The following is a 25202-nucleotide window of genomic DNA, read 5'->3' as shown; positions in this document are numbered from 1 at the left end:
ATTAGACATCCATGCCCCCTGCATCAGAGGGCATCAACATGTTTCTTGGTGTGTGAGGCCTGTGCCTGCCTACCTGTGGGGACATGGGCTGCTTAATAGAGGTTTGCACTGACTCCTGCTCCCTGCATGGTATAGGGGGCAGAAACTGGGGCCCAGGGGAGTACGGGTGGGGTGGGGCAAGGCCCTCCCTCCTCCAGTGCAGGGCTTACCATATGGGTGGGGCTGGTACGAACAGTGGCTCCAGTCAGTGCATTGTGTAGGGGCAGCAGAGGCCAAGAGTCCCCCCCAGGCTCCCTGCTGTTATGCTCCAGGGCTCAAAATGCCTGCAGACTTTTAAGAGGCCTGGGGCTGCCATAAAGGTGGCCCAGCCCTGGGGCTGAGCTTAGGCTGCCTCCCTAGTGGCAGGGCTTACCAGGAGCAAATCTGCTCCTGGTTTGCATCTACACGTGCATTACTGTGCTGTAAGTACTTGCAAGTAAATTTGTTACTTGCATTTGCAGGTAGCAAATTTATTCATAAGTAGAGTGGTTTATTGCGTACTAAGTGTAGTAGTAGTGTTCGCAAGTAGGAAAGTTTACTGCACAGTAAAGTGTCTCGTGTAGATGCACCCACTGTGGACCAGTTGCAAACTTGGTGTGGAAAAAGTCTGTTGCTGAGAATAATTAAGTGATTAGTAACTGCCTTACCTGCATCAATATACAAGGTTCTAATTGTTTCAAGCCTGTTAGAATGATTGCCCTTGACTACATCAATAAAAGCCTGATATTGCAGAGACGCCTATCTTCTGTGAAGATCCAAGAATTGAATCATCCTTACTAATACGGATGTTCTTTGTCTTTTGTGCCAATGGGAGCATTATGGGGATTTTTTCTCACACTTGGCAATGAGACATAGCAACACTATGAAAATCTGGACTGTTTCCATACAAAAACCAAGAACAGACTAGTGCTAGCCTAATCAGCAGTACTAGGTTTTTAACTACTGTTATGGGCAAGAATGCTCAAACAGACTGCTCTGCTTATTTAAAAAGACCATACCAGCTGTATCATGGAAAAAATATAAGTATGTCCTACATACTTCAGCCAAGATAATAGAAGATGGTGTTTCTATAGTGACCACGCTGTACATCATTACAATTCTTGTTTTCTTGCATTACTGCAATGACATCATTGTTTTTGGTAAGAGTTTAATTGCAACTTTTAGTGCTGGCGGTAATAAGGCATTACTGTATTAGTATTGTTCTTAACGAGACGAAGAGCTTTACTAAATAATGTGAAGAGCTACAGAAGCTCTTAAAATAATAAAAGACAGCATATCAATCACAGTTACTCTGGAGAGTGCTTTTGAAATGTAACCTAAAGGGCTTTAAGTTTAAATACCAAAACATTCTCCCCATTGCTCTCCAGTTAAAAGAAAAGCCTGCCAAAGTTTAATTACTGAAATACTGTTAGTAATGAAATTGCAGGAGTAATTGCAATTCTTAAGATTAAAGATACAATTCAAAATAGCTCAAATGATTCCTCAGAGGTACATTAAAGTTCAAGAGTAAGAGGTTGGTGCTACCTCAATCCACAGGTCTGCAAGGAGCATGGGTAGAGTCCTACCACAGAACACAGACAAGTTTTTGTAGGATCAGGATCTTAGATGACAGCATCAATTTGTGAGTTCAGATTTCAGATACTAAAATACACACACTAGGAATCAATCTATGTACAGAGGAGTTTAAAATAACATTTCCTATACAGTATTCTCTCATAGTGAGATATTCTGTGAAAAGTCAGTCTGGAAGGTCCATCAGGCTACTGCTGGTAAGATGCACCAGTTTCCATAGCCAATGGCACGCAAGGGAACCTTCAGCTGCCTCCAACCATGTACCCATTTACAGGTGGGTTGAATACGGGCAGCCTGCAGCACAAGTCATGAGTAAGGCTTGAACTTATGCAGGTGGAGCTGTAGCAAGATGCCTTATTGACTCTAACACTTCACCCTTACATGCAGAATATAATATTTTTCTAAACCAAATTTTAGTTTTAGTTTCTCTGCACAGTAAAGGAGAACTGCAGCTGGAAATAACTATGGAGTCCCAAGGCATGCAAATAACAGAAGCAAAGAATGACAAAACTGCAACAAGGCAATGTTTGGGTGCTGACAGACATACAGCTTCCCACTGTAATTCATGGCACTTCACAGAAAGCACCATGAATTCCAGTGACACCCCCCACCCCCCCAGAATTTCTCTGGAGAGATCTAGTTTGGAGCCAATTTAGGGGAGAAAGACTACAGACACACATCCTTTCTCCCCCAGTCGGGCCATCCTGCCCCCCTGCCCCAGCTCAGGTGCTGTCTATAGGATGGGAGTGGGGATGTGGGGAGAGGAAGGAGCTCTAGTCTGGGGTTTACCCAGCCTGCACTGAAAGGCAGGGGGGTGGACTGGAGTCCTTCACCTCAGGAGGGTTCCAATCCAAACACCCCCCCACCAGTGCAAGATGGGTAAACCCCATACCAGAGCTCCTTCACCTCCAACATCCCCCTGCTCCCATGCTGCAGAAAGCACTGGGGTGGGGCTGGGCTATATCAACCCAGCTCTGCTCACGCACACAAACAGAAGTTAATGAAGGTGTTCTGCTTTGGGGCACCTTCATCTGTACCTATGTTAAATGAAGGTCAATTTGTCAAGCTATCAGGCACTTTTAAAGCATTCAGCAACCATACGTTTCTGTCAAAGCCTCTACAGCCATGCCATCAAGGGGCCAAATGTGCAACAAATATCACTTCTTTCAGTGCCCTTTAGTGTGGCCAGTGACAGTCCTAGAGTCAATCCGAAAGAACCAGGCAGCTTGGAAAATCTAACACAACCTGACAGAAAAACTCTTCTTTGAGGCTGTAGGTGGAATGACAGACTGGCTCCAACCTTGATCTCACTTAAGTAGTGCTCAGTTAAGAGCTACAAGGGCTGTGAAGGAAACTTCTGCCATCCTATGACTAAGATAGAGGGGACACACTCTGATTACTCCTATGCAAAATAAGGATTCTTCTCATAGGCTAACTGGGTTTAGGTGGTAAAATTATTCTTTGAAGCCCCATAGATCCTCTTAATCTCCCTAACAGAGAGCTCAGAAAGGAGCTATTTTTTGTAACTGACTGTACAGTCAAGGGGAGAAAAATCTACTGTTCTTATGATGATTAACTGATTCTCTGAGCCACCTGACTTGATTTTGTAGGAGCTAACTTTTCATGTACAGCAATCAGTTTGTCAAGGGCCACAGCTGAGAATTCAGAGATATACTACTACACAGGGAGCACTTTTTCCTTAGAACAGCAACTGATGAAGTTACTGGGAAACATAAAGATCCATTAGTGGCTATTTTAGTTTGAATTTGCCCAAAATAATTCTGTTCAGTTTCAATGACGGTAGTTTCAGATTAAAAGCAACAAAAGAAGCAATTGGAAGTTCTTATTAAGAATATCTGTTCACTGTTTTAGTTTTGGAAGTTTCTTCACTCCTGCTGTCTTTTTAATTGGTCCTTTCTTAGGATCCAATATTCTCTTGTTTCCTTGAACATTGTATCTTCCTCTGAAATAAAAAGTTAAAGAATTTAAGTCATTAAATGTCAGTTACCTTTGATGCTGTAAAAATTTTTGCTGCTGGAAATGTGTGTGCTTTTTATATCACCATAACTGATTATCATGTTTAATTAATAAATCTGAGGGGAAAAATAACAGTCTCTTGGTGTATGGTTGTTTATTCTGTGTACAAAACCCAATCCTCATCTCATCATTTCTGAATGACTTCATGTCATTTAAATGATGAAATTTAAAGCAGCACAAACAGAATACTAAATGTTTGTAAAAACAGAAAAACAGACAGAGAAGACCCTTTCACCAAGTATACTCTCCATATCAAGGCACTGAAAAATGATTCTTGTACCTGTAATTATAGTTCTCCTCAGGTAGCTTCCTCCAAGAGCCATGCTCTTAAGTCCCATGCTTTTACACATGAAACTTGGGCACCTGGCTAGGGAGTTTATATTCACTTCATGGGAATACATAGCATTTGTACATAAAGCCTAGGAGAGTTATTATATTTGGATCTGAAAGGCAACATCAGTGGAAGTACAGAACAGAATTTACAAGGGAAGAAGGGGGAAATCCCCGAAGTAGGAGAGTCGGTCTCAGGAGAATGCAGTTTGTATTATGCAAAATGGCTACATCTATCTTGGTGTTCATCAGTTCAGTACATGGGCACTTTACATATTCTAGCAGAGATATATAGGTGTCTAGTTTCTCTCTTACCCAGTTGGAAGGCAGAGGAAAAGAGACTATACCAAAATTTACATGTTTATTTGCATACTGACAGATGAAGGAATATTTTGCATTTTGCTTTATAGTGAAAGTTGTGGTCATCTGATACATTCTGGGAACACATTTCGGGTTTCTGGGTAAGTTGCCAAGAAAGCTATCTCCACCCTTGAGATTGACAGCTCCATTGTTCCTGCTATCACAATCAGTCATGGTCATGAGGGGAGTTTTGACCCCTGAGGTATGTAGGGCTGCTTCCTCTGAAGGCTTTGAAAATCAGGACCAAAGCCTTTACTTTACTCAGTAATCAATAAAAAGCCATTGTAGAGCCAAGCTGAGTGGACAGGCACATCAATATCCCTCCTTTTCTCAACCGCCAGTTCTTACTGTCCCGCAGGCCCCATCTGATCTGGTGCAGAAACCATGATAAGGGAGTTTATATAAGCTGGTGGACACATTCAAATGGTCAGTGAAGACAAACTGTGTTAGGTCAGTGTTTTAAAAAGTCTTTATCGACTTGCTTATACAAACATAATTATACCATGGCTTGGGCTATCCACACCTACAGCAGCAATTATATCAAAATGTAAGTATTGTTTCTTAACTTGACTGGAACCCAGAGAAGACAAGAGCTCTTGAAGTGCAAGCTAAAGTAAGATGGAATAACTAGCAGGAAATTACAAGGTTATTTTCAGGGCCCAGTCTCATTTTACTACATAGAATTTACTGCACTGACCGAAATAAAGCTATTTTGATTAGTATTAATGTAAGTAGGAACAGAATTAGGCCCTCTGTCTTCAGAGCATTAGGTGAGTATTCATGCAGGAATACTGTGACAACTACCCTCTGTGTAACTTGGCATACGCTGGAAAAGACAGACAATTCCTTATGTGTGCTTGTTTTTCCCCAAAGATACAGATTGTGACAGATGACCATGCTAAAGTCTGTGATGCCATCTTAGACTAAGGTAGAAAACTCACCAGACTCAAAGCTCTAAGCTACTGGCTGTGGAAGCTAATGAAACACAACCTACTTGTTCCCTAGTGACTCCAAATGCCAGTTTGAAAAGTGAAGAGTTCCCATCATGCACAACATACAGAAATTTTGAGAACAGCAATTACAAGCAAATAATTCTTTTTCCTAATAAGAAAATCAGATCAACTATCATTCCACTCAACGAGACACACTGGTCTCACAAAACAAAAACTGAGTGATTAATAACTATAGAGCAGGGCTCCTGTACAGCCAATATTCAATATCTGGCTGTGGATACTTGCTTCTTTAGTCCTCCACTGGAAACAAGGCAAAAGTACATTAACTCTGACAGCCCAGCTCCTACACCTGAACTGTGTAAAACATAGCAAGGGCCAGAAGCAGCCTCTGGGTTGTCTACTGAGTACTGAAGACCCAAGCAATGCTAATCTTAACTTAAGAACACACATTAAACTTCACTGTAATAAAGTTATCTCCTGAACTCTCATCAGGAGACCCAAGAATGACAATTTATGGTATAACATTCCAAAAATTTACAAATGTATAGGATGAAGTTAAAATAGAAAATAAATGGGGGAAATTGTATGTTTCATATCAGTTCACTTTTATAATCTATTAATGGGTTAGCTGTTCTCAATTTCTATCTTGTGTCAACGGTAATAATATACTGGCAGTTAGTATTCTATTAGTATTTAGTTCTGTTTCTAGTTCAGTTTAAAATAGTGCTCCAATATGAAACATGGCTTAACAACTTCCCAGAAATACATCATTATTTCTAAATTACACAAAAATCTTATGTTCTCTTCAGACTGAAACAGTTCGAGGAAATATGTTTACACTCATATAACTACGAGGTGGCTTTGATTTAAGCACAGAAAATTTTAAAGAAACAGGTCTTGATAGTCTGTCATCTATAATGATTCATATTATCTTACATCAAACAGCTCTACTGACTGAAAAGAATCAGGCTGAGTATTAAAACTCATTACTTTTAATCTATCGGAAAATGTAAGAACTATTGAAACAGCTCAGTGTTTCAGGAAAAAAGGCCTAATTTTAACAGGTTTAAATGAGAGGGATCCCAAATCATCAAGGTTTCTCAAAGACCACTCAAAATCAGTAGGTACTGTACATTCATTTGGTAATATTCATAATATTAGGTTATGAACTGATCCGAATCCCAACATCAAGAGCGAGAGAGAGAGAGAGAGAGAGAGGCATCAATATTTTGTTAGTGGATTATAAGTAGTGATATTTATCATAAATAGAGAACAAAGTACTCAAGAAACAATATTTAGCAAAATAATATATTAAGTCAGAAAACACAGGGCACATGAAAAATATTTACCTTAGGATCTGATTCTCTCTTTTGCTGGGTACTGCATCCAGTTTCTGTCTTTCAGCAACTTTAAGTACAGCTGATGTCTGCAATTGTCAATTTTTTATAAAGTTAGGCCTTAATTATATTCACATCTAAGAGAGGAAATGTTCATACATTAATTTGGAAATGCATCAGTATGACCCTGATGCAACCAGGTGCTCTAAATGCATGTTTAATATTAAGCAAATACTCTGTTTCTGTCTTACTGATTTCAATGACATAAACATATGTATATATGTTTTGCTGAACAAGGATATCATTACGCATATTCACTACCATTTAGGACAGGAATCCTATATCACCAATGTGTGAGCAGTTCTTTCCCATATACTATCCTGTATGGAGGAGTTGGCAACACACAGTCCATGGGATGAATTCAGCCTGGGAAGTGATTTCATCCAGCCTGCAAGTGCATGTGCATTGGCACATCAACAGAAGAGGGAATTAGCAGCAAAAGCAGCAGTAGTGACGGCACTTGACAGCTTCCTCTAAGAGCACCAAAGATGAAGCAGCATAACATTCTGCAGGCCTATGACTTCTGTGGCCTGGGGCCTGTGTGTGGAGTTAGTCTGTGTGTGTCAAAAGTTGACAGGATCCTCTTGTCTTCCTGCCTTCACTGGTCTCAAGCGTAGCATGCCCCATGGAGGGGGGTTATGGAAACATGAGGCATAGCTATGCTTAAGGAGGCAATGGTGATATTTTATGAGCTGTATCTTTAAGATCATTTAAACAAATTACACCAATCTACTGTGCCTATGGGACAAATGCTACTTTTGTGAGACCTTTTATTTTAAAATATATTGTAAGAATTATTAGCTTCTTATAGACCTAAACAATACAAATATATCAGAACACTTGGAAGATAAATATATCCTTAAAAAATACATGATAACAAGAAAGATATTTGAAAAGACAAACAAACCAAAACAACTCTTGCTTCACATAATTGTTTCATCTTTGTTTCTACCAAAGACTTCAGGAATGACTCCAAAAAAAAAAAAAGAAAAAGAAAGAAAGAAAAGCGTTCTTCACAGTGATAATTTAAATATCAATAAGAAAAAAGCCCTATTGCATTTGATTTACTAAGCACTACTAAAGATAGAATGAGAAAATGTACATAAAAGTAGGGGTGCACCAATATACTGGTCCACATCATACTGGCACTGATAATAGGAAAATTGACTTTATCAGCAATTGGCTTTTTTTGGCCAGTGTAGCTGATAATGTCTCCAATAAATGCCGCATGCATGCATGCAGGCACTGCATGCACACGGCCAGGAATGTAGCCTGGTAGCTTGGAGAGCAGCATCCAGCTGGTAAGTCTGTGGGGGGGAAGGGGCAAGGGGGAGCAGGACAGCGAGGGAGGGAGTGGGGCTGGAGAAGAGGTAGGTGCTGCCCAGCTGGGGGAGGCGGAGTGGCGTGGGGGCAGGGCATGGGACAGAGGTGCTGGATCAGGCACTGGGCCAGGCAGCAGACAGCTTGTCTGTAGGGTGTGGGGACAGAGGTGGCTCCCACTGCTACGTGCACCCCCAGGGGAGGTATGGGGAGCATGTGACCCCCCAGATTTGTGTGTGGGGTGAGGACAGACTGGGGCCATAGGCTGTACCAGCTTATTCCTGGCAGGGGGGTGGACCAGGGCTGTGCTTGGGGCAGGCAGTGGCAGTGCTGGAAGGGCTACAGCCTCCCAAAATTCCCCATAGCCCCCCCTCCCAGTGCCACTGCATGCTTCAAATGCAGCCCTGGCCCAGCCCCTGCCAGGAAGATGCCAGCACTGCCCCCAGCCTCAGCCCACAGTGGGCAGCCTGCCCATGCCCTGCACACAAATCTGGGAGGCACGTACCCCATCCCCCTTGCCTCCCCAGGAATTCATATAGTGGCATGAGCCGCCCCCCTTCCCACACCCCAGACAAGCCACCTGCAGCTCCATCCCATGCCCTACCCCTGTCCCAGCTGGGCAGTGCCTGTCCCTGCCCCTGCCCCAGGCCCATTCTCTCCCTCACCATGGGGGCCTCAATCTGCCTCCCTCCATAGCCCTTTCCTCCCGTGCGCTCCTTCCCCTCCTGCAGACTTACCAGCCAGACACTGCTCTCAAATCTGCCAGGCTGCATATCAGCAATCAGATTGGTATATCAGCAAAATATCTTTATTGGTGCACCCATACATAAAAATAGAAATATGCATATCCATATACTGCAATTAAGAGCTACTATAAATGGAACAGATTGTTGTCATAGGATAATGGTCTCCTGTTGCTATATTTGCCTTGGTATATATGGAAAATACAAGCCATGAGTGGTATAGCTTCCCTTTCATGGCAGGCTCTGTCAATTTAATGTAGTAGACTTTAATATTGTGGGTTTTTAATAAAGTTGAAAAAAGTGTGCTAAACATAAATGTACTTTTGCCTCCAGTATTCAATTAATATTCTACTGGAGATGGCTTGCACATGCAGATTTTGGGAGGGAGGAGAAAAAAAAAACATCAAACTGCATGTTGCAGTATCCCATAAGGCCATATAGTCTTCTGTTTGAGAGTAGTTTTGAAATTGGTTGGATTACTTAAGTATGTACTATTCTCTGTGAGTAGCAAAAACCAAGACCCAATGCAATGTGTTTAAAGCATATATATCTAAAGCATCATCTTCCTTACCATATGCAAAAAACAGAGCAATGGGCTGTTCATGGTCTTAAAGTTGGAAATATCTTAAGCATGTTGCTTTACTATAGACTAAGTGTTTTAAGTACAAAAGACTATTTAAGTCATCAGCTGAACTCAGTCATAACACTTATATTATAATTTCCTGCTCTCCTCTTCCCACATAACATTCATATTACTGGTGATTGTCTGCCTTCATTGGTATAACATTGCAAACTTCTGCCCATCAATTTTCCCTGATCACTTACAGCAACAATGACCACACACCATGAGCCACCTACCCACTGTGCAAGCAAATGGAAACATTGCTAATTACAACCTCTCACCCCAGTTAGCTATACCAGGGATTCTATGACAGTCACTCCATTATAGAGTTCATAGGATCATAGGAAAGTTCTTATGTGTCATGCTAAGCTACTACTTTTACACAATTAGAAAATTAAGAGTGCTTTCAGAATAAGAAGTGCTATAATAAAATGCTTTAAAAGTGCTATATTTTCAACTGATTTATATGATCCCGTTCATTACACAATTTCACAGTGACAAAATAAACCCAAGAGTGCCATAAAAATTAATAATTCATTTTATTAAAAAAAGATATTTAGGCCAGGACTCAAATTGCTTCCTAAAGTGCTGCAAGGCCTAAATATTAGGCTTCTTGTTCTAGGTGACTTGGTCTGACCTGGTTAGATACCTATATAGTCTATCAAGAGACTCTGGGGGCACCAACAACCTCAAGTTTCAGTGCTCTACACAAAGAATAGGGAGCACTGTGTGCCTCCAAAGAGCAATTTAAAAGGGCTCGAGGGCAGATCATGCCTAACAAACCTGGTGTCCTTTTATGACCAGGTAACTAACTAATCAGCTGGACAAGGGGCATGAGGTTGACATTCTTTACCTAGACTTCAGCAAGGCCTTTGATACCGTTTCCCATGAGATCCTTTCAATTAAGCTGGAGGGTACTGGCCTAGACCAGTCTACAGTGAGGTGGGTAGACAACTGGTTCAGAGGTTGATCCCAGAGAGTTGTAACTGATGGGATGGCCTCATCCTGGAAGGCTCTCTACAGTAGTGTCCCCCAGGGATCAGTGCTTGGGCTCATGCTTTTTAACATCTTTATCAATGACTTGGATGAGGGGTGGAAAACGCAATGATTAAGTTTGCAGATGACACCAAGCTGCGGGGAAAAGTGGACACATCTGAGGACAGGGTAAGGATTCAAGATGACCTCGACAGACTGGTCCTGTGGGCTGAATGCAATCAGATGAGGTTCAACAGGGACAAGTGCCGAGTCCTTCATCTAGGTAGGAAGAACCTTCACCATATCTATACAATGGGTGGTGGTCCACTGGCTGGCACAGCATCTGAAAGCGACCTGGGGGTGACAATCAACCAGAAGTTGAATATGACCCAACAGCGCAATGAAGTCACTAGCAGGGCAAATAGGACTCTGGCATGTATCAGCCAATGTGTTGCAAACAAATACAGGTGCTCCTCCCACTCTATTCGGCATTGGTGAGGCCACAGCTGGAGTACTGTGTCTAGTTCTGGGCACTGCACTTCAGGAAGGATGTGTATAAACTCAAAAGGGTGCAGAGAAGGGCCACCCAGATGATCGGGGCCTGGAGGATAGGCCTCCTGAGGAGAGACTCCAGGAACTGGGTTTGTTCAGTCTGAACAAGAGAAGACTGAAAGGTGACTTGATAGCCACCTACAAGTATGTTAAGGGTGAACACCAAGATCTAGGGGAGCAACTCCTCAGAAAGGCACCTCCAGGGAGGACGAGGACCAGTAGGGACAAGCTAACCGAGGAAAGATTTAAGTTAGACATTAGGAAAAACTTCTTTCCCATAAGGGTATCTAGAATCTGGAACATGCTCCCAGAAGCGGTGGTGCAGTCACCATCCTTGGAATTGTTCAAGAGGAGGCTGGACAAGCACCTCGTTGAGCTCATTTGAGCCCAATAACTTCCTACCCAGAACAGGGTATCAAACTTGATCTTACAGGTCCCTTCTAGTCCTTTGATTCTATGTCCTCATGGTAAAATTGGGGAATTGTGGCCTCGACAACCTTACGGTCTGATGGCTGGGGAACTGGTTCATGGTTGGACCCAGAGAGTGACAGTTGATGGAACTGAGTCAATATGGCGCATGGTGACCAGTAGCATTCCCCAAGCCTCAGTACTCGGACCAGTACTCTTTAATATATTCATAAATTATCTGGATTTGGGTGTCAGAAGTGGATTGGCCAAGTTTGCAGATGACATCGAATTCTGGGGAAGTGCAGTCATGCCAGATAATAGGCTGGCAATTCAGGGTGACCTGGACAGGCTTGTAAGGTGGGCAGATCAAAACCAGATTCAACATGGAGAAATGCAAGATGCCCCGCCTTGGGATAAAAAAACCCCCATATCATACTTACAGGCTCAGCAGTGCTACACTCACTAGCATCATGACTGAAAGAGACTTGGGGGTCATAACTGACCACAAGATGAGCATGAGCCACCAATGCAATGCCGCAGCCAGAAAAGCAAATAAGTCATCCTCCCACTTTACTTGGCCTTGGTGAGACCACAGCTGGAGTACTGCATCCAATTCTGGGCTCCACACTTTAGAAAGGATGTAGAGAAGCTTGGTCCAGAGGAGAGTCATACGCATGATCAGAGGGCAAGAGAACAGGCCTTATGAGGAGAGGCTGAGAGGCATGGGACTCTAGCCTGGAGAAGTAAAGGCTCAAGGGTGAGTTGGTAGCAGCCTATAAGTATATAAGGGATGTGCATCAGGAACTGAGAGAATGTCTGTTCACCAGGGCACGCCAAAAGAAGACAAGGTCTAATGGTCACAAACTGCTGGAAGATTGTTTTACACTGTACATAAGGAAAAGCTTTTTTACTGCCCAAGTCTCCAGATTCTGGAATAGACTCCTCCCAGAAGTGGTGCAAGCACCTATTCTGGATACCTGTAAGAAACACTTGGATGCTTATCTTGAGGGGGGATCTGACCCCAGCTGACTTCCTGCCCCTTGGGCAGGGGGTTGGACCTGATGATCTCGTGAGGTCCCTTCTAGCCCTTATGTCTATGAAATCTATGAATGCACTTCTGGTTAGACTTAAGGCATCCTCAGATGATACCAGCTCTTAGTTTTCACTTTTTTTTTTTATTACAAAAAATAATAAAGCAATTCTTCTGTTGCAACAAATTCAGAAAGACCACAACAAATCAGAAGGTTTTTAGCACTATGGATTCCTATTTGAAATCCCTGCGGCTATCTTAGGATCATAGGAAAGCAGAGCTGGAAGTAGGGCTGGACTAGATAACCTTATGAGGCCCTAATCAGGGTAGGATTGTCCCTGACTAAACCATCCCACCCAAATGCCCATCTAACCTTGAAAAGTTTCCAAGGATGGAGATTCCACAATCCCTTTATAGATAGCCAGCTCCAATGTTTGATGATCCTCATTGTCAGAAAGTTCCTCCTACTCTCCAATCTAAATTTCCTCTGCTGCAGCTTGAAGTCATTGCTTCTAGTCCTGTCCCTCACGGACAAAGAGAAAAGCCCATCTCAATCCTCTCTATAAACTGCTTTTCAGGTATTTAAATCAAATCCCCCCTCAGATTTCTCTTCTCCACAATAAATAACCCTAGTCCTCCATAAGTCTTGCTTCCCAGGATCCTAATCATTTTTGTTTCTCTCTGATGGAATCTTTCCAATCTGTCCACATCTTTCTTGAAGTGTGGGGCCCAAAACTGAACACAGTACTCCAGGTGACATCTCACCATGCTGGATAGAATGGAAGACTCATTTCTTGTGATGTACAATTGACACTCCTGGAAATACAACAGAGGATGCTGTTGGCATTTTTTGCTACAAGAGCATACTGTTGACCCATATTCAGCTTATGGTGCACCATAACCACCAAATCCCTCACTGTAGTACTGCAGCCTACCCAGTCATTCCTCAGTCTTTATTTGTGCGTGTGGTTATTCTGTCCCAAGAGCAGTACTTTGCACTTGTCTTTATTGAATTTCATCTGGTTAATCATGGATCATTTTTCCAGTCTATCCAGGCCATTCCAGATCCCAGCTCTGCCCTCTGGAGTGTTTACAATTCCACTCAACTTGGTGTCATCTGCAAATTAGCTAAACATGCACTTGGATCCCATCATCCAAATGCTGTAAATCACATTTGTACACCTAACAGTGCTAACATTGTATGGCACTCCATAGCCTCTTAAAAGGATCTCAAAGCATCCCAGGGTACAACAGCACCATAGCTGAGAAACACTGCCCTGTAGGAACCCAACAGCAATATGTAGCCAAATTACACCACATTTTTACTCTAATGAAAACACACTTAACAGTGGCTTCACATGCCTTTATATAAATTAAATCAACAGATCAACACCTTCAACTGTACCACATTTCTTTTAGGTAAGTTATTTTGCTTTTAAGATGCTGAGGCCATCTCCTGCACAGATAAAGGCAGTGGTTTTAATAATACATTAACTGAATCTAGTCACAGTTAACCACTCTAATGCTCTAACAGAGTTAGGTGGCACAGTGGTCTTTCTAGTGTTGACTATAACTAACAAACATGGCATAGTCTCTAAAAACTGCAGCTTAGTGATATTTTCCTTCTAAAGGTTGAAACAAGTCTCAATCCCATTTCCTTACTTACTCAATTCACCACACACGGGGAAATTTTCCTATGGTGTTAACAACACAGGTGGTCACATGGTAGTGGGGATCTCAGTTTTTCTGTGCAAAGTGACAAACCTTTGGCCAAAACAATGCTTTGGCTGAATATGCAGTAATAGTTTAAGGAAAAAAACAGTCAGACAGTTATTTTAGGAACAGCATGAGCTGCAGCAATGCAGACTATAAAACTCGAGTTAGGTTCTTACATTTGGACCACCAGGGACCAGCAGCTATGCAGGGACAGTGCTGCCTGTCCTTTAAGGCAGCATGTCTGCTGGACTTTTATTCCTAAGACTTTCCACCATTGCTTCTCACAGCATAATTTTTGGTAGCAATAATGGATGTGTTAGCACGGACTGTGTCATTCAGCTCTGCCCAAAACAAAGATTAGATGATACAGTATCAATGGCTTTTTAAGGAAATTTTAACTTAAAAAGTGTATTATAAAGACAGAGATAGGATTGGCTTGCTTTGCTTTTCAGCAATTGCTTCACCTGACTCAGACCTGGAGCTGAACTAGGTCAAAGTTTTTGTTGCTTACCTGTGAAATCTCTGCTATGTATTTACGTCTCTCATCATTGGCCTTGTGGTAAGCCTGCATTTGAAATAATGGATAAGCAGTTACAATTAAAATATTTAGCAAGGTTCCACCAAAAAGCAAGAGGAAACAAGTATATCCCAAAATTTTTTACCTTTAAATTTTACAGAACCATTACATTCCCTACATCAGTACTGGAGAAAGTATGTCAGATGCCACAGTGGCATTTAAAAAAATACAAAAATCAAAAAACTTGCTAGATAGATACAGCAGTAACCAACCTTTGCTTCTTGTTCCAGTCTGAGCTCATAATCTTTCAGTTGGCTTTGGAGACTTTTCTTCTCTTTTTCTAGTTGTTTAACAAACTGATTTAAGGAGCCCTGCAGTTGTATATAAAATAAATCAATGCATTACAAATATTCCCACTCTGTCCAAAGATAGTTAGAAATGTTTATTACAATCTGGAATCTGAGTTACATGCTTCAAGATCTGTGTGATTATCTTTGCTGTTTGTTTCCTTGTTGTTTACATAGCTCCTGCTGATTTACTCAGAGAGACAGACATTATGGACCATATGTTGTAATCATTTATGCAGAGCAAATTTTCTCCATCCTTAAATGAGACACAGTTATTGCTGGCTTAGCTTGTCTCCGCAGTGAAGCAGAATGGAATTGCTAGTGACCACAGAGAGCTGACCTTTACATGTACCTTTCTAATTCTCCTCCTCCAAGCTGCTATTCAATAGGCTGGACATTCTAAGTCTTCACTGGACTCATACGTGGACACTAAATGCGAAGGCAGCATTTAGCTTACTTGAAGAACTGCACAGCATGATTGAGGTCAGAACAACCTCACTGTGAAGGCGATAGTGCAGGGGGAAGGCTGTCTCTTTTTCCTGAACTTGAAATTACTTTCTACCATCTAAGAATAGGATGAAGTGGGGGCTGATGGTTTCATCTCAATTAGCTGACATTTACTAGTTATTTTTCACTCTGTGCTGCCTGTGAAACATGGGACTAGAAGGGACCTCCTGAGTCAGCAAGTCCATCCCCCTGCTACTGCAGGCAAACATGTCATATTGTCCCTTTCTGGAAAATTGTTCCAAAACTGCTCTCATGATTAGAAACCATGTAATTTCCAGCTTTATTTCATTCATGGCTAGTTTTATCTATTTATTCTTATGCCAATACTGTCTTTAATCTGAAATAGTCCTTGTCCTTCCTTGATAGGAACCCTCCCTTTCCATATTTCTACAAAACAATTAGATCCACTCTCAGCCTCTGTTTGTCTAGGCTAAGCAAGCCAAGCTTTTTTAGCCTACTTTCCATATGAGAAGCTTCCATTTCTATGACCATCCCAGGAGTCCTTCTCTACTCTTATTACAGTCTGAGTTTACCTTCTTTGAATCTGGCTGACCAGAACTGTACACATTGTTTCAGATGAGGACTGATGAGTATGTTGTACAAAGGAATAAACATTTTCCTGTCTCTACTGGAAAGTTCACAGAAAATACATCCTAGAATCCCACTTCTTTCTTTCACAGCTATACAAAATGGAAAGTTTCTCTTCACTGTGTGATCAACTAATACATTAAGGTCTTTCTTATTGCTGTTTCTAAAAAACTTGCTCTCCGTTTATAGCAGAAATTCTTGTTACTAGTCCCTAGCTCTATGGCCTTGTACTTCCTAGGATTACATTTCATACCTTTTCAATTTAAATAGTCCTCAACATCATCCAACTTTTCCTGCATAGCATTCCAACCCTCTTCTGTATTAGCATACTTCCTAATTTTGTGTCATCAAAGTTCCTTAGCACACTCCAATTTTCCATGCTCAGTCTATTAGTGAAAACATGAAATATTATGGATTTTAACACTGATCCTGTCAGGTACTTCACAAATAGTCCCTCCCCACCCCAGTTCTCTCTTTCAAATCTTGTTCTTTTTGCCCCTTTAACCAGCTCCTTACCTACCTAACAATTCTTCTATTAATCCACTCTTCTTCAGTTTAATTAATAATTTCCTATGTGTCACTTTACCAAATGCACAGATATTAGATCCAAGGCATTTCCTTTGTCTAGAAAATTAGCTGTCTTCTCAAAGAGAGATATTGTGTAAGTCTAGCATAGATCATCTTTGGTAAACCCATGATGCATTTTATCCCATTGTTCATTTACCTCCTTCTGTGGACCGAATTGCATTTCCCCTTCTTAAATATAGGTACCAACATTAGCTATTCTCCAGTCACAGGACAGTATCCTAAACACTACCCTCAATTCATTAAACTTTTTTGCTATTGGACCTGTGATTTCATGTGCCAGATCCTTCAGAATTCTAGGATAACTTTAACGTAGGTGAATTTACCTCTTTGAGTTTAGCTTCCACAACAGTTGTGGTAATTTTCATTTTCATTTCCTCATCCCATCACCCAACCAGCCTTTGTCTATTTGTTGAACATAAACTGTCATTAATGAAACATAGGGCAAAATATTATTTTATACCTGGATTATCTTTAATGACTACATCATCATCACTGTGCAGTAGCCCAACTACTTCTTTCCTTGTCCTCTTTCCACGTATATGTCTAAAGAACCATGTTGCTATGTAGGAACACACAACTAAAATGGACCTTCTGAGCCATCCAGTCCTCTTCTCTGTATTCACAGGCAACTATTTACCCAGAGAAGACTAAATCTGGCCCACTCCAAACCCACACACACAGCCACAAGGCTCATAACTAGAAACAGCCAGAACATGCTATAAACACATCATAGATAAAACCAGATTAGATGAGGATGCTGCCAAAGCCCTGTCACAGCAAAAACAGAGAAGCAGTTGATTTAGATAAACTCAGAGGAAGAGAACCACTGCCACATGAAAACCCCCCACAGTCTGTGCCAACCTGACCCAGGGAAAAAAATCCTTCCTGACCCCAATTTGGTGATTGGTCTGACTGAGTAGAAGAGCAAACCCTTAATCAGGAAACTATGCATTTTCTAAATATTGGAAGGAACACTGGCACACCCCAGTCAAAACTTCCCGGCCTCAGCTGTAGCCAATATCTAATGCTTCAGAAAGAGAAAAATAAACCCCTCCGAAGTCAGTAGCAGTCACAAGGGGAAAATAAATCCTTCCTGGGAATACAAAGATTTAATCCTACTATCGTGTTTATTAAAGAACTCCCTATCCTAGAATATTATCCTTTCTATAAATTTTATCAAGTTCAATGTTAAAACAAAGTTATTTGCCCAAGCTCCTTTCTGCAGATGCCCACTTTAAAACTTCATTCTTTTGATGGTTAGAAATCTTCTCATTTCCAATCTAAATTTGTTCAATACTAGTTTATGCCAGTACTATTCTTTAGCCTGTTCTCCTCCTGCCCCAAATTTTAATTTCCTTTGCAAGCATAACTCAGTTTGACTTCTGATAATTTTCACTCTATCCCAAGAGTGATCTTGACTTCTATGACAACTTTCTTCACTGATCAGTACTATTATATTAGTGTTATTTGATCTCAGATCTGTATCTGGGAAATTAAATCCTCCAAAATGACACATAACTCATATTACACAGAAAGATCTATAGGGCTAGGGACAGACATTCAAAAAGCCCGAGCCTGAATTGATTCAGTCTCGGCAGGTGAGTCTAACCTGCAGAGAGTGAACTGGTTTGCGAGTGGATAGACATTTGGCACATGCCTGCAGTGACTCAACCCGAAGCCTGGGGGCGCTAGAGCAGCCCCTGAGCTGAGGGGAGGGCGGTGTGGCCAGGCCCCGGCAGACGCCCCAGCAGCTCCCTGACAGCTGGGAGCAAGCCCGGCACACAGGGCTGGCCAGCACCAGAGGGGAACTCTTCCCCCTTCCCCCTCTCCCTTACAACCATGGGGCCAGGAGGGGGGCCCTGTTAGGCGCTGTGGGGACTCTACCTCCTCCTCTCCCTCCTGCAGCAGGGTGGGGAGGGATGCTCTGTTAGGCTGCCTGGCCCCAGGTGGGACTCTTCCAGTCTTCCCTCTGCTTCTCCCCCATTGCTGTGGGGTGGGGAGGGGAGGCTCTATGAAACTGTGCCCAGCCCCAGAGGAAGACTCTTCCCCCCACTCCTCCCTCTCCCCCGCCCAGGCTCTGTTCCATGCTGGGGGGAACTCTTTCCCCTCCTCCTCCTCCCCCCAGAGGGGCAGTGAGAGCACGGAGCTCAGCTGGGGGCACGGTGTGGGTGTGTGGGGACCTCCACACACTCCCAGCATAGCACGCAGCCCCCACTGCCTGGCAGCAGCAGCAGGCAGGGAGGTCAGGGCACTTGTGCCTGGCGCAGGCATGATTCTGGCTAGTGCTGCACAGGGGGATGGGGTGGAGCCTGCCTTATCCCGCGACTGCTCCCTGAGCCTGAGCCTGCAGCAGGAGAAGCCCTACACTGGAGCTAGCTGCTTCCCCCACTCCCTGCTATGCAGGGGGTTGCACTCTGTCAGGAGTGGAGGAAGCCCTGCCCCCTGCTTTCCTGCAGAGTCCAGCATGGGGCTTCCCCATCAAGTACCTCACAGAGTCCTTCTCCCCACCCTGGAAGGAGGAAGAGGGGGAAGAGTCCCCCCCCAGCATGGAACAGAGTCCCTCTCCCCACCCTGTGGGACGACCAACGCAGCATAGCCCCATTAAGGAGAAGGGGAAGGGTTAATTTCTCCCTCTGTCCCTTCCCTGCTGCCAGCTCCAGGAGCCACCACTGCAGCCCCCTCCCCTCTGCTTCCCGGCAGACAGGCTGACCCAGGTTGTGGTGGGGGAAGAGAGGAAGGAAGGAAGAATTAACCCCCTCCCTGCCCAGTTTGCCTTAAGGGGTCATGCCAGCTGTTGTCTCTGCTAGGGGTGGTCCCTGCTCTGGCTAGAGAGTAGAGGTGCAGGGTCAGCCCTGTGGCTGGAGCAGAGACCCCAGTCCAGAGAGCATGCCAGGATGCTGGGGGTGTCTAGTTTATCTTAAACCAGCAAGGGGTCTAGGACAGACGTTGAATAAACTGGTTTGAGCCAAATCAGTTAAGTCTGATACTACATTCAACCAGGTTTATCTCATACCAGTTTTGGGCATTTTGAAACTGGTTTATTTGCACTGAATGTCTGTTCTGTTACAGGTTTAAACCAGATCCCGATCACTTAAACCAGTTTGTGTGTAATGTCTGTCCCTAGCCAAATAGACTCTTAGCTGTACTCCACTAAAACCTCTTTTACCAACCTTCCCAAGAGTGATTCTGGGCCACACAGATTCTATTTTATCCATACCATCCCTTTTAATGCTCTTACAGTCTAGTACGTCTTAAATATAAAAGGTTGCCCTATCACCTTTATATTTATTTCTGTTTCCTGAAGGGTACATGCTCTCTAATAATTGTATCCCTGTCATGTTTGCTTTTCACTCGATTTCTGTTCAGGATATATCTGGCTTTACCTTCTGCAGCAGCAGTTCAATTTCCTCCATTCTGCTGTGCAGTCTCCTTGCATTAATATGCAAATAGTTTTTTTTAATTAACCACACCTTTATTATTAAGTAATCTTCCTACTTGCTATTCATTTAGCAGATTTTGTTATTTCTGTGTACTAAAACCAGCTCTGCATTTCACACAAGTCTCTCTCAACCTTCTTCCTTCATTTATTAGTTTAAAACTCTTATCGGTCAAGCCAGTCTTGACCTCAGAAGACCAGCGCCTTAGCTACAGTCTTCTGTCAAGGGGAGTCCTTTTTCTGAGAATGCCTCCCACTGGTTGAACAGCCCCAAAGTTTCCCACTACCTCAGTCCTTGAGAATGATTGTAATGATGTTGTCATATTTTCACTCTCTTTCTCTAAGGACCAGAAGAATTTTTTTAAAACCAGGACCCCCCATGTCTTCTAGTGTTTTCCCCAGCATGGTACAAGTTTCTGTTTCTATCCCACACAGAATCTTTCAGCGTTATCTTTAAATGAAGTTTGATCACTATTCTTCTTTAAATGAAGTTTGATCCTTTCAGGATCCCTTTCAAGCTCATATCTACATCTTGTTTGCTCCTCTGGCCAACAACACACCCTTCAATTGTCTGTATCTTCTCTGGGAACTGGCCCATTGATTCATCTTAACAAAGAATCCCCTGTCACTTCGATCTACCTCTTTCTGGTGACAGTGTGACTTTCCAATCCTTTCTCTTCTATTGTTCCTTCTTTTCTGCCTTCTGTTCTCTCTCACTACCCCCTTCATATTATCCTCATTCTTTCTAAAGCTCTGGTTCTGTGCCTTCTCCATTGCCTTTTCTTCTCTTTTTGCATGTTAGCTGTTACCCCTTCTTCCCTGTGGTTTCATCATCGATTCCTGTTCGTTTCTCTTGCCAATGCAGCAGACATGTTTATCAATTCTATTTCTCCTCTACAATTCAACTTCTTTTTCTGGCTATCCTCTGGCTCTCCATTCCTCCTCAAAGCCCATATGAACTCCAACACCATCTCCGGCCTTAGCCTTTGAAATTTCTTTTACTTGAGCTCAGTCAAGTGACCCTGCATGCATAAAAAAGTTCTGGAAGGTAACCACTCAAGGTCAAGAAAGTACTCCAACTCCTGCATCCAATAATCCTCCTTGCCTGTACAATACATTGTCCCCACTATGTAAGAAGCCACCCTTATGTCCCTTTTTAAAAAAATGTAGAGACATGGAGGAAAGAAGACCCCTCCCACTGCATTGGTAAGCTTTCCTGACCTCTCTGAGCTCTGTTAAATCATTGGCTGCCTCTTCACTACTCACAACAAAAAAGCCCTGCAAACAGATCCCGCAAACTCCAAAATTTAATCCAAGACACAAAGCAATAGAGAAACAAAGCAGGCTCATGGTGGGAAGGGGTTAACTCCTCGCTCCCTGGGAGGAGGCCGCTGCCTGGAGCCGGCCGGGTCAAGCCCCCGCCCAGGCCCCTACTTGGTCCAGCCCCCCAGGGAGCCCCGCGACCGGAGCCGCGCGAACAGGCTGCGTAAACAGGCGCTCGAGTTAGCGCGGAGTTGGTGCAGGAGAGGGTGTGGGAGGGCATGAGACCCTGCCTGCGACCCCCCCAGAGTAGTCAGCCCCAGCCGTAGCCAGCCTACCAGAGGCATGACATGGATGGGCACACGCCGCACCCCTCGGGTCCCCTCGGGCTCTGCGGCCCCCCCCATTGGGCACCTCAGAGACAGCCAGCCAGACGGAGCTCATGGTCCCGGGCTCCACGCAGACGGAGCCCCTGGCTCTTGGCTGCGGGGGCTGCCTGTCCCTTTTTCAGGCACTGGGGCCCAGGAGCATGGCCCCCTCCCCTTGCGGGGTCTGCTCCCTACTGGGGTCTCTGGCGCACCAGCTGGAGGAGCTCCAGGCCACAGTCCAGAGACTGCGTGCCATCAGGGACTGCGAGCAGGAGATAGACTCCTACTGCCAGGCCCTTCTCCCCTAGGAGCCGCAGGGTAGAGCACCGTCTCCCTCCACAACTAAGGAGGACTCTGGGACTTCCTGCTCTGCCCAGTCAGGGGCATGGACCAAGGTGGTCAAGGGCCCGAAGGCCCGCCGCACCAAGGCCCCTCTCTCGCCAGAGCTTAGCAACAGGTTCGCACCTCTTGCAGCCCCAGCAGAGCCTGCTCAGTTGCCGGCTCCCGCAGGCAACCCAGGCTCAACCACAGCTACTGGCCCCGCTCTCCCTAAGTCAAAGCGAAAGGTGTTTGTTGTGGGAGACTCCATCCTGCGGGGCACTGAGGGGGCAATCTGCCGCCCCGACCCCTTAGCCTGGGAAGTCTGCTGCTTCCCGGGGGCCCGCATCCGAGACATTGCAGAGAGGATCCCGCAGCTCCTCCAGCCCACAGACCACTACCCCATGCTCCTTATTCACATGGGCACCAATGACATGGCTCAGGGCACCCCCAGCCAGGTCATGAGGCACTACAGAGAGTTGGGAGCGGGGCTTAGGGGTCTGGGAGCTCAGGTGGTGTTTTCCTCGATCCTCCCAGTCTTGGGCTGTGGGCTGAGGAGGGAGAGGATGATCCACGCAGTGAACCAAAGACTGCGGAGCTGGTGTCATCGGGAAGGCTTTGGCTTCTATGACCACAGCCCGCTCTTTGGCGAGAGAGGCAGCGAGCTGCTGGGAAGAGATGGCCTCCACCTCTCTCCCCTGGGGAGGAGGCTCTTCTCAGCCAGGCTGGCTGACCTGCTCCACTGGGCTTTAAACTAAGCCCGCTGGGGGATGGGGGGACTACTGCCACTGCTGGCCCGCTGAGCGACCCTTGCAAAGCCAGCAGACCAAGGCACTTAAGGGAGCCCACCCCTGCCCCAGCCCTGGCACAATCTGTGGGCAAGGCAAGAGCCCCTAAGGGCACACTTGCCTGCCTGTACACTAATGCCAGGAGCCTGGGTAACAAGCAGGAGGAGCTTGTCCTCCTGCTCAGTGCAAAGAATTATGATGTCATTGGGATAACGGAGACCTGGTGGGACTCCACCCATGACTGGACCACGGGTATAGAGGGCTATACCCTGTACAGGAGGGGTCGTGTTGACAAAAGGGGTGGGGGTGTAGCTCTCTACGTGAAGGAAAGCTACATGTCCCTGCAAGCTGATGTTGGCGACCGGCATGGACAGCTAGAGACCCTCTGGGTAAAAATTCGTGGGAAAAACAGCACAGGGGACACAACGGTGGGAGTCTACTACAGACCTCCCACTCAAAGTCCTGAGCTTGACCAGGAGTTCGCCCGGGAACTGACTGAGGCCGTTTGCTCCAGGACCTTGGTTGTCATGGGTGACTTCAATTACCTGGACATCTCCTGGGAAGATCCCTCAGCAAAATCCGAGTGGTCGGAAAGCTTTCTCTCGTGCGTGGATGACCTCTACCTGACTCAAGAAGTCTATGGGCCAACGAGAGGCAAAGCGCTGCTCGACCTGGTACTGGCTACGGGGGACGACCTAATCGGCGACCTAGTGATCGATGGGAAGCTGGGTGACAGTGACCACGAGCTGATCACCATCAGCATCCGCCATAAAGCTGGCAAGTCAGTCAGCAACACAGAAGTCCTTGACTTCAGAAAAGCCGACTTGGACAAGCTCAAGAGGCTTGTCGGTCAGGCCCTCAGGGACCATGACCCCAGGGAGATGGGAGTTCAAGAAGAGTGGTTGCTTCTCAAGGAAGTGATCCTCAATGCACAAGCGAAATCTATTCCAACACGGAGGAAAGGCAGCAAGAAGGCACAGCAGCCCTCCTGGCTCTCCAGGGACCTAGCGGACTTCCTGCGGCTAAAAAGGAAAGCCTACAAAGGATGGAGGACGGGATTCACCTCCAAGGAGGATTATTCTGCACTGGTCCGGTCCTGCAGGGACCAAACCAGGAAAGCCAAGGCTGCAACTGAACTCCAACTAGCTTCAGGCATCAAGGACAACAAAAAGTCCTTTTTCAGATATGTGGGGAGCCGGAGGAAAAGCAAGGGCAACGTTGGACCCCTGCTAAACCAGATGGGGCAACTGACAACTGACGCCCAGGAAAAAGCCAGCCTATTAAATAGGTACTTTGCGTCAGTCTTTCATCAGTCACACGGGATGCCCATGCCTGCTATGGGACAGGGAAATCTGGGTGAGGGGGATCCCCTACCCTCCATCAATTCTGACCTCGTGAAGGAACACCTTGAGAAGCTGGATACCTTCAAGTCAGCTGGCCCTGACAACCTGCACCCCAGGGTACTCAAGGAGCTGGCGAGCGTCATAGCCCAGCCCCTGGCACGGATCTTTGAAAACTCCTGGCGCTCTGGTGTAGTGCCCGAAGACTGGAAGAAGGCCAATGTGGTGCCGATCTTCAAGAAAGGGAGGAGAGTGGATCCAGCTAACTACAGGCCCATTAGCCTGACTTCTATCCTGGGGAAGATCTTAGAAAAGTCTATAAAGGAGGCCATCCTTGAGGGACTGGCCCAGGCTAACATCCTAAGGGATAGCCAGCACGGGTTTGTTGCGGGTAGGTCTTGCTTGACCAATCTCATTTCCTTCTATGACCAGGTGACCTATCACCTGGACAAGGGAGAAGAGATTGATGTCATATATCTTGACTTCAAAAAAGCCTTTGATCTGGTATCCCATGATCACTTCTTGGCCAAACTGGCCAGTTGTGGCCTTGGCTCCACCACGATCCGCTGGCTGGGAAATTGGCTCCGTAGTCAGACCCAGGGGGTTGTAATTAATGGCAGTCACTCATCGTGGTGCCCTGTGACCAGTGGGGTCCCTTAAGGCTCTGTCCTTGGACCCATATTGTTCAACATCTTCATTAACGATGTGGACATTGGAGTCAGGAGTGGACTGGCCAAGTTCGCCGATGACACCAAACTTTGGGGCAAAGCATCCACGCCAGAAGATAGGCGGGTGATCCAGGCTGACCTGGACAAGCTCAGCAAATGGGCGGACGAGAACCTGATGGTGTTTAACACCGAAAAATGCAAGGTTCTCCAGCTTGGGAGGAAACACCTGCAGCTTCCTTATAGGCTCGGCAGTGCTATGTTGGATAGCACTACAGAAGAAAGAGACTTGGGGGTCGTCATTGACCACAAGACGAACATGAGCCTGCAATGCGATGCTGCGGCTAGTAAAGCGACCAAAACGCTGGCTTGCATCCATAGATGCTTCTTGAGCAAATCCCGGGACGTCATTCTCCCCTTGTACTC

At 45.0% G+C, this 25202-nt stretch overlaps 1 protein-coding gene across 2 annotated transcripts in view; it reads right to left on the bottom strand.

The window, feature by feature from the left end:
- Positions 1 to 256: 256 nt before the first annotated feature.
- The window catches only part of CCDC169 (coiled-coil domain containing 169), a 45938-nt gene continuing 20992 nt past the window's right edge, over positions 257 to 25202 (bottom strand). For both annotated transcript variants that reach the window (XM_090031729.1, XM_090031730.1), the window contains 4 exons: positions 14844 to 14942; positions 14566 to 14619; positions 6641 to 6717; positions 257 to 3574 (listed from right to left, as the gene is read on the bottom strand). In XM_090031729.1, coding sequence (XP_089887855.1) covers positions 3472 to 3574; positions 6641 to 6717; positions 14566 to 14619; positions 14844 to 14942 — 333 coding nt within the window. In that variant the 3' untranslated portion in view covers positions 257 to 3471. The remainder of the gene's footprint in view (positions 3575 to 6640; positions 6718 to 14565; positions 14620 to 14843; positions 14943 to 25202) is intronic.

This window comes from Crocodylus siamensis, chromosome 1, assembly GCF_052110815.1.
Source record: "Crocodylus siamensis isolate JL-2025a chromosome 1, ASM5211081v1, whole genome shotgun sequence".
Classification (NCBI taxonomy): Eukaryota; Metazoa; Chordata; order Crocodylia; family Crocodylidae; genus Crocodylus; species Crocodylus siamensis.
This window is presented reverse-complemented; position numbering and strand designations above follow the sequence as displayed.